Below are 10,744 nucleotides of genomic sequence, written 5' to 3' on the forward strand. Positions count from 1 at the left end.
TTCACATAAACACATCTTTATTATCCATTCTTCAATAAATACGTCCAAGCTCATTAGAACAAAACAAAAAATCAAACAGGACCCATCATGATCACTGAAATGACATACAGTGTAGATCAACACTTTTAAAATCTCACAGACTATCAAGTATCCAGCATCTCAAATATGGCACAACATATTTGTGGTTGTAAACCAAGCTGGCAGGAATCCCTTTACTCAATCCCTTATATACAGCCACCCCCATACCACAGACCACTAGTCAAATCTGAGGGGTAGTAGAGACAAAATAGACATCAGGAGTCCTGTAATGTCCTTCCTCCAACGTCCGCATGTTGCTACCCCTCTCAGCCCTGCCGGAGGGCGTGACGCAGGCTGCCCTCCAGCTGGTGGGCGCTGGGCCTGGCGTCCGGGTCGGAGGCCAGCATGTGCAGCAGCAGGGTGCAGACGGCAGCGTTGGGCGGAGGCGGCAGGGGCGGAGCTCGGCGGCCCTTCATGGGGATCACCAGCTGCAGGGCGGGGTTCTGAGACAGCGCCTCGCCCAGGGGGGTTAGCCAGCGGCCACGCACAAAGTACGCCCCTACACACACACACAGGTAGGTCCATTAGATATAGATTTACACTTAAATTGAATGCGACGCTTCAGACAATGGCAATGGGTACAACCAACTCTCCAGTAAAAGATGTTCCTCCCTTGCACTCACTTACTGACTACCTGAGTGATGACTATAGCGAGACAGTGGGATGTTAACTAGCCTTAACAGGACTCTGACCTTTCTGTGATTCCACACTGGCAGACAAAGTAAAAGCCCTCTTCCTCCATCCCTCCTTATTGTTCAACTCATTTGATAGTATTATTTTTATACCATATATTGGAGACAGTCTGAGTTATGATCAGTTCAAGAAACAGGTTTAATCTTGTACAATGGCGCACAACCAAGGGAGGCAGAGACAGAGGTATCACTCAAAGCTTCACCTAAGACTCTTCAACTGCCAGCAGCCCCAGCCCCACCACACTGCTCCTGGTAGCCATGGCACCCCTCAGTAGTTATCTGTATGTAAAAGCAGGCACTTCTAAACTACAAGTAACGAAAAGTAGTAACAATAACTGACATGATAATTTCCCCCCAGTGACTGAAGAGAAAATGAAGCTTATGTGCTCCTTAAAAGTTAAATTATCTTAGTGTTAAAGGTGGGAGGAAAAAACTGATGCAGTGTATGTATTTTTTGGCACTTTATTATTGTGAAACAGCGGTGCCAAGTATTGCGATATTTACTTATTTAATACTGTAATTTTAATTTGGTACATATGTCTAATCTGATAACGTTGCTTCTGGAGTCCACAAGATTACACCATGACATGATCTTTCGTCTCTTGCGTCACAGCCTAAATTGGAAAGGAAGTCAGAGTCGAGAACAAATGTATTGTGCCATGATGGCTGAAGAGAGGCTCCCAGTACACGAAACGTAACAAATAGGAGAAACTAATCACAATGTATCGCAGAATAGAATTGCAATACTTGCTCTATTGCAAAATGTAAAGAATCGCAATAACATTGTCACTAGGGCTGAACGATTTGGGAAAATAATCTAATTGCGATTCTCCCCCCCCCCCCCCCCCCCAATATTGCGATTTAATATGCGATGTTTTTTATTTTATCCTAATTTTTTTCCCAACGAATCGCGTGCTATCATATCGCATATGCAATTAATCGTTCAGCCCTAATTGTCACCTCTGTAGCAATTCCCACCCCAACTCAATGTGCCTTGTACATTACAGCAAATAGTAAATACACATCATTCTAAACTCAATATGTTTATAATTATGCCCATACATACGCAGCCTAACTCACCGAGCTGCTCATGGGTACATCCATCCTCCAGAAAGGTGATTCTCTCCAGGACAGCCCAGAAGAGCACCCCCAGGGAGAAGATGTCTGCCTGGGAGGTGTAGTTGCGTCCCGCCCACACCTCTGGGGCCATGTAGAAATCGGAGCCGCACGTGGAGGAGAACGCCGGCCGAGTGTTGTCACCTTCAATAAGACGCTCCGTCATCTTACTGAGGCCAAAATCTGCCACCTGTGAATGGTGCAAGATGGGTGATGTTTAAGGACACAGCTGTGCAGATATGATACGGTTAGAGTCCCACCATATGCCTTTCTGGAATGTTTTTAGAGTGGAATTTAATAAAAGTATCAATATCAGTGTTTCTCCACACACAGACTTAACTTGAGGGCCACCCAGGTATATTAATGACCACCAAAGTATATTTGGCAACCAATTTTAGCCTTTTTTTCCTATCCGTCCGAGAGAATGACACCATCCGTGGTCAATTAACTAGTGGACAATCCCCCTCTCGCTCTACCCCTCCCACACCTTGTTCGTTCTGCTATTGCAAGAAGGGTCTGCAGAGAAACACAGGGAGAGACGTTCTCTTGTATTACGTTAGAAGGCGTGGAGACAATGGATATTCTACAGGAACGGGCCAGAGCAACTCCTTTCCGACTTGAAAGAAAATAGCAATTATACTCAAGAGTGTTGTAGGAAAGATTATAATTTATTTTTCTCTTCGGGCTATGGCAGTTAGACAGACTAACTTCAGCTAATGTTAGACTACTCATTTTTCATGCATTTACATATCGCAGATATAAAATATATAAATATATATTTTAAGAGAAAACGGTGTGAGGATGAGGCAGAGATACGCACAGCACCAAAGGTAACAGCCAACATTTGGCGTGAAATGGCAATAAATAGATGCATAAGCCTTAGTTACTACGACTACCAGTTAATTTGATGTGAAATTACAATTGCAGCCAACAGTGGGACGAGATGAAAGTCACTGAAGCTGCTGGCACAAGTAGTGAGATTGCTGACTGCAGCAGCAGGTCCCTGTGTGGTACAGGCAGGTGCAGGTGACCAAGCAGCACACTGAAGAGTGTTTTATTCTTATTTTTTTCTAACTGAGCCTTAGTCTTTCCATGTGGGACGATGTAGGGGGATTGGATCTATGGAATGTTACGTGAAATTAACAGAAATATTCAATGAATCAAAATATTGTGGTAAAGGTCACACGTATTTGTTGTCGGTCACATGTAGTAGACCATTTTTGTGTCAGGAGGTATTGCCAGCCCTTTCAGTTGGCCACCACAACAAGTATATTTCAGACCTGTGGGGAACACTGACTGCAAATTATGATCGAGACAGAGTGTGATTCAAAGCGTTTTCCATCCTTCAGGGGAGGGTTGAAGGTGAACTTTTTGTGTACGTGCAGGATGAGTGCCGTTTCCTCAACCCTGATGTGACTTCCGCTAATTGGAGGCTGGTACACATCATTTTTACATCGGCACCATTACTCATTTGCATCAGTGCTTTACAAAGGTCAATTAAAGGTGCAGTCGCTGATTCTAATCGGAAAAAAAACGTTTTCTTTCAAATTCAACGAATTGCTCCTCACTGTCCACTAGTTGGCTGTTCAGTGTGTGTGTGCGTTTAAAATAATTAAAAGACAAAAGAAAACTGGTGTTTGCTTCATTCCCATTTAGAGCTAGGACTGCATACAGACAATTCCAGCCAATCAACATGTTGCTTCAGGAGCATGGTGGGGAGGGGTGTAATTCGATTGCCATTGAGCTGAAACAGTGTTTTGCCAAAACCTGCATCATTAAGTATATGCACCAAACGCTAACTTAGGCGCGTCCAGTTATGGGCTTCAATCAAAGACATAACAGGTGGCAATGAAATATACATCTCTACTGCCCGATAAGCCACGTATTGGGCACCTGATGGTTATGTTTCCATCTTGTTCTCGAAACCATGGGAGTGTGGGGGAAGGCCAGATATGATATGGTCTAATTCACGGCCATGTTTTCTTCAGTCACGTCAAACTGTGATTTATTCATGGAGTTGTGCATTGACGCGCAATCCCTTTTTATTGATATCAGAGGTCTGTGTCATAGAAGGAATCAATACTCCCTGAACCAAATGGGACAAGTGGGTGTCTGACAAATCTATACAGTCTAGCTGTATAAATACAAAGAAAGTAATCATCACTTTTAACAGAAAAGTCTGTGGCCTGTTCTTAATGCAGAGGTCTACCATCTACACAGAAAGAGCCTGGAAATTATTTCCAGCTGACTGGAAAAGATCTGTAGATGCAATGAGACGTACATTCTCTGTACAGGGATAGAATGCCCCACTGTTGCATGTCAGCAAAAGCTCTTAACAACTGGGCCTACATGAAACCATACTTGTATGTGCTAAAAGGTCATTAATTAAACTGAAACTGACTAAACAAAATCGTTCTCTAAAAGCAAGACCTAATCAATTTTTCCTATTAGACCATGCCGCTACTGAACAGAAACATATTCGAGTTAATGAAGTGATGCATCGATCTGGATTCATAAAGGTAGCCAGTTATTGAACATTAATAGACCCAATACCACCTGGCAACACAATATGTGCCAGTTATGGGAGCGTACGGAGAAGGGAAAGAAAAGGTACAAATAATCAAAAGCATAAATGGACAACAATAAATGTGTTTGACACACTAAACGCCCTGTCAGTAAACATGTTTCTTTCCCCACAACATCCAACATGGTAAATATTTTTTAAATTTTAAATATTCTTCGTATCAACTTGATAATGCCCTTTCATTATGTCTGTGAAAGTAAGCTCTCTGGGTACATTGTAGGCTTCTTAGGTTAAAATTACCAATACAATAATACTGCAAGTGATACTGTAATTAATCACAATTGCATGCAATTATACAATTGTTGATTGTATTAATACAACACAATGTTGCAAAGGAATGACTGCGCTCCAGCTAGGCTTAAATATTGTGTTATACTAATGTATTCATGATCTACATATTCATGAATTATCTACATTATCTACAGCTATTCTGCATTCAACGCTGCCAACGAGGCCCTGATGTGTGGTTCAGTGATGCCTTTTCGATTGATACTTCACACCCCACCCTGTTTCACTGTACCTTAATGACGGGCCCCATTTTACTGAGTTGCACCAAGACATTATCCGGCTTGAGGTCGCGGTGCACGATACCCAGCCCGTGCAGGAATGCCATGGCGCTGCTGAGTTGTTCGATCACGCTGTGGTTGCGCTCCGTGTCTGGCGGCTGGGACAGTATGTAGTTGTTCAGGTCGCCACCTTCACAATATTCCATCACCAGCCACAGGGCTGAGCAACGGCGAGGGATGGCCTCGGCTACCGACTGCTCGGCTGGCCGCTTGCGGGAACGGGGGAGATTGGAGTTTGTGCTTTTGGTATTGTGTTTTTGACCCGCAGGCACGGTGCCTTTTAGTGCACTCTCCACCAAGTCCAGAGGTAGTCTTCCGGGTTTAAGTAGCTGAAGCGTATTTGGTCCGGTCTGTGCCAGGCAACTGTGCAGGGCAATGACGTTGGGGTGGCTCTGGGCCGTAGTTCTCATGACCCACAGCTCCTGCAGGTACAGCTGTATGCATTCGGGGCTGCTGCACGGCAGACGCTTGATTGCCACCCTCTCTCCGTGGGCTCCTTTCTCGCGACCCTCAAACACCACGCCGTAGCTTCCTCGGCCCACTTCCCGTTGTAAAATGTACAGTTCCTCCATCTCTGTAAAAGCCCTTTATCCGTATACACGTTTGAAGTTGCAGTAATGCGCTTTGGGATTCAAACTGGTTGGTAGTGGACAATCCCTACTCAACGTAAGGTTACCTGCGAAGACATACACATGTAAGTTACACCGTACTGAAACAAATAAAGTTAGCCAGGTAACATTAATGTAAGTGAGTGTTCTTTCGAAAATATAAATAAATGCACTGACATGTAATGGTGTTTGTGTTGTGGTCAAGCAGCTAGCTAAGAATAGCTAGCTTACGGGTGCCAAAAGTCAATGCTGGGTCACTACACTTAAGATCTAATGTTCCCAAATTGCCAGCTAATTTGAAAGAAGTATAAATAGGATTTGAATGACTGGTGATTTGTCACCATAAAACAGGATACAAAGCCAAGAAGCTAGCAAGACTGGGAGCTCACAGGAAAGAGTAACGTTAACTAATATTACGGCTAACACACGTTTGAAAATGTACGACCAAAACTTCAAATGAACCTGTTCGTCAAATATGAACAAATATGTTAAAGTAACACTATCTGTGTGAGAATCTTGAACAACAGTTAACGTTAGCCAAATAAGACGTCAAAGCGTAAAACAAAGCGTTGGCTATCGCTAGCTGACTTATCTGGTTAGCATGTCAGCTCTCCAGTTTACAGTATAACGTCTGCTAAATTAGAAGTTGGTTACTATTTCACTGTTAGTGTCTAATTCAAGTAAGCGGAAACTTTATTAACTTACCCATGTACCAGTATATAGGTTTGTCGCGCGGAAGCTATACACTATCGTTAATAGTCACAATAGTTTTCTATGATTCAGCAATGTTTCAAGTTAAATGAAAACACTGTTGCATTTGACAACCTTCCGTAATTCAGATATTCCCGCTTCACGCACGCAGACAACAACGTGCTTTCCCATTGGTCACAGTGCAATGGACTGACCAATCAGTGATGGTTACAATAGCAATGGGTTTAAAACGTCCTATCAATTTAAATAGCTCGAGATGGGATGTTCTCCATGGGTCACTGCAACCACCAACACAAGCACACAAAAGGTACTCCAGCGCTTAGGCTACTTCTTCGTACGTTTCTGGATAACATTTCATATCGCTCCGTGTCACCATTCACAAATCACACATGTCATCAAATATTTGAGGAGACAAAAAGAACTTCACAAAACAATAATAAGTTTTCTTTTCATTAATCTTATTCACCAGACTAGGCTATGTCCTGCCAGAAAATAAATATCCCCGTTGTCACTTGGTGAAAGGAATTGACAACCATCTTATGAAATTCTTCAGCTATTTCATGAGACCTTTGGCCTGTATTTAGATGAAATGCCAAGATGAGTAATGGGGGACCAGGCCTTCACATAGAGTTGTCACACAACATTTCAGCAGCTCTTTACCCTTGGTAGACAGACATCTGGAGTGTCAGAACTGTTGTAAGTAGGGATGCACCGATACCACTTTTTTACAAACCGATACGAGTACGAGTATTTTTATTTGTGTACTTGCCGATACCGAGTACCGATACTTCTTAGATTTGGTCTCCATGAAAGTGCAATTAATTTGGAGGCAGATTTTATTTTATCCTCTGCAGATTATGTCAAGCCTATAGTACAAAATGAACAGAAGGCTATCCCAAGCCAAAAATAAACAGAGCTTTCTGGTTTTAACACACAAAAAAAGCCTTCAAACAGACAATATCACATTAGACAAAATGCAAATATAACCAGATAAAGGCAATTCAATTTGCTGCATAGTTAACAACACAGTCTGCTTAACAAAAAGTGAACAGAACTATTACTGGATTAGCACAAGAGCACATTTCAGTTACAAAAGGATCAGAAGAATCTCCTGCTCAAGTACACAAACAATCACTTAACCTGAGGTGTGTGCGTGCGCGTTTTTTTCTTTTGCAAGACGTCAGTTAAGATTGGTTGCTTCGGTCTTGCGCCACTAGCATCAGTGAACTGTGTACTTAGCACTATGGTGCATCTTCAGATGTTTAATCAAATTGCTTGTGTTAAACAAAATACTTTCCTTTCCGCCCCTCGACACCGTAGCAGTGCAGCTCTTACACTGTGCCTTACTCCTGTCGTCGTCATTTATCTTAAAATGAGCCCAAATCGCCGTTAAGGCAGCACAACGGAATTGCAAATCGCTAACGAGATGCTAGCAGCTAAATTTAGCGAAACCTGTATACTGAAATACTTTGACACTATGACAAACTTTCCTAACACAGTCAAACATCAAGCAAATGCAACACAAGACGGCAAATACGCTACTTACTATTCTGGCAGAGAGTGGTAGGACAGGTAGGACAATAAATAACATTTTGTGTCAGCATAGCCCGGCCAGTTTGATGCAGTGAAATACTGATGAGTGGTATCGGTGCTTGGTATCGGCAATTCAAAAACGAGTACGAGTATTTTAACGAAGTATCGGCACCGATACCGATATTGGTATCGGTATCGGTGCATCCCTAGTTGTAAGTGATATGTACTTGTATATGTATATAGATAGAGGATTTTGTGTTGATCTACAAATTGGAGTGTAAGATAAATTCTGCAACTTAGAAAAACAGTTCATGTCATTACATGCTGTGTAATGAATTCATGTGGTTCTTTATGGATTATTGACTAAGACCATTAGTAATAACTTTAACCGTTACCCTGAGGCTGTTTGTTACACATCAAAAATGCTTAGACACACTATTGTACATGTCCTTGGGTGGTCCTTCTGCAGTGTAATTATTTTGTTAGTCAGACGGAAGTGTCTCAGCTTGAAAATGCGTCAATAGAGGTTAAAAGGCATTCAGCAATGATGTTAATTCCGGCACTGTGCCATGCCACAAATGCGTCCTTGCTGTGACTGGATGGACCTGTGAGTCAGTCGTTTTACTGGGGTTTGAAATGAACCTCTCCCAGGCTGTTTTTGAGCTATATTCCATCAGTCTGATCCCCATCGTCTTTATTATCTGAAGTTGATGAAGCCAGTCACGCTTCATGTCCTCTTCCCAACAGGAATTCCATAACCATATATCACTCCATCTGCTGTTTTGTGCATGTGTGACGGTGGTCAAACTTAGGACTGACGAATACTGCAACTGATTCTTTTATTCCTGTTCATGCAAATATCACAATTGGTACACAGCATCGTTGACAGGCAAACTTTTTCTGTCCCATTTAAACAACACATTAATCACGCACAAGTAAAACAGCGCACAAACAATTTAAACAACAATGCACATATTTCACACATATAACACTATTGTAACAGCAACATACCTGTTCATGCAAATATCACAATTGGTACACAGCATCTGCACCAATAAAATCAAATGTCAAAATACATTCAGTACGGCAGTACAGTTAGCTAGCTTACGGTACGTGGAGAATGGGAAATTCCCAGCGAACTAGCTAGCTAATCAGTATGTATCATGATGAACCTCGTGGTATACACAATATGATAAAACTCTCTGCCCATTGATACAACTTATTTACAAACAACAAAATACATACTAATCATATAAACTACATGTAATATGTCGAAGTTGTCGACATTTATTGCATTCATCAATCTGTAAGTTTATAAATCATCAGGGTCATTTTGTACAGTGGACCTACCGTTAACAGGCAAACTTTTTCTGTCTAGTAACGGCAACAGTACACACATATAAACTGCCGACCTGCAGTACACCACAGCTCCAGAGGTGGCTCCCAAAACACCAACATTATTTACAACTGAATTATGGCGAAACTCATTATATATACATTATATTGTTAAACGGATTTTTCAACTCCGTTACACCTGCTGCACATATCACACGGAAAATTGTCCATGTATATTATTTAATTCATGTCTTTGTTATCCTCTTGTTTTTTGTAAGCGACACTGGGTATTGAGAAAAGAGAAACACAAATAAAATACCATTATTATTGTCCACACATTCACATATCAGTTGTGCTCGATGTTTTCCCTCAATAGGCATCCTGAATCTCTAAGAATTTATGTCATCTCACTCGCAATGTTAATTAGTTGACCAATGAAAGCACTTTTAATTTGCACTTAGATTGAGGTCACAACATCACTTTTATTTCTCTGTGAGTTTTTTTAATTGGGTAATTGGGGGGGGGGGGCTGTAAATAAGAACATAATCTTCAGGTGCAGGTTAATTCATCGTTCTTTGTATAGAAGATTGTTTCTGATCATCTCTAATGAAATCAGTAAGTTTATAATGCAGTTAAGAATAGATTATGAATAGAAATTTCCAGTCAATATGGTTTAAAATGTTGTTCTGTATATTTCCCCTTAGGCACCTGATTCTAACCGCATTACACTGATCGTCAGAGAGGTCTCTGCTGCTAATGACAAGGGGTAGTGCATTATACCTCAGTTCAGTTGCCCTGGGTGATTCAGGCTTGCTTCAGTGAGTTTCACTGTTTGGTGAGGCCATAAGACTTCACATTGATCCCAAGACAGTGGCATAGTCCAGAGGACCAGAAATGCTTGCATATTTATCCAATATGATATTTTCTATATCAATGTTTTGAGTGAAGTTAATCTCTCGTTATCTCAAACAATCATGTTAGTTTGGTGATTCAAATGACTGGTGCAATAGGTGCTGCCAGTGACATTAACAATTTCTGTTAGTAATGTGTGTAAAAATGAGGGCTGTCAGCGTTAACGCGTTAATCTATGCGATTAATGCGGCCGCAATAATTTTTTTTTTTTTTTTAATGCCTTTATTTGGATAGGACATGAAGTTATGACGGGAAGCAGGGCGGGGAAGAGGTGGGGAGAGGATTGGGAAATTACATCAGGCCAGACTTGAACCTGTGTCCCCTCGGGCAATGTAGCCCGTAAATAGGGGGCTTGGCCTACCATTTTATGGGAGCGATGAGGGACAGGTGGGGCTTGAATAGCCCCCCTTGTTCAAAGTGGGGAATGACAGGAAAAGTTTGAGAACCACTGCGGTAGTTGAAGATGGAGAGAGCTGAGGGATTGTTGGGCGGTAAGTCTCTGTTTAAGAGTCAAAATGACGGAACAATCGACAAAACTAAAGTTGTATGTAGCATTTGCCAAGCTGAATTTAGCTATCACAGAAGCAGCTCGTCTTGAAGTTATCACCT

The 10,744-nt window shown here is 41.8% G+C and overlaps 1 protein-coding gene across 1 annotated transcript; it reads right to left on the minus strand.

Annotated features, from left to right (window-relative positions):
* si:ch211-63o20.7 (Serine/threonine-protein kinase pdik1l-B-like) lies at positions 1–6,485 on the minus strand. Its single transcript, XM_012835620.3, has 4 exons — positions 6,350–6,485; positions 4,991–5,712; positions 1,851–2,076; positions 1–577 (listed from the first exon to the last, which is right to left on the minus strand). Exons 2-4 carry the CDS (start codon positions 5,606–5,608, stop codon positions 345–347), a joined length of 1,077 nt encoding a protein of 358 aa, XP_012691074.2. The 5' UTR covers positions 5,609–5,712; positions 6,350–6,485; the 3' UTR covers positions 1–344.
* Between the last annotated feature and the right edge of the window lie 4,259 nt (positions 6,486–10,744).

Source organism: Clupea harengus, chromosome 15 (genome assembly GCF_900700415.2).
Source record: "Clupea harengus chromosome 15, Ch_v2.0.2, whole genome shotgun sequence".
In the NCBI taxonomy this organism is placed as follows: domain Eukaryota; kingdom Metazoa; phylum Chordata; class Actinopteri; order Clupeiformes; family Clupeidae; genus Clupea; species Clupea harengus.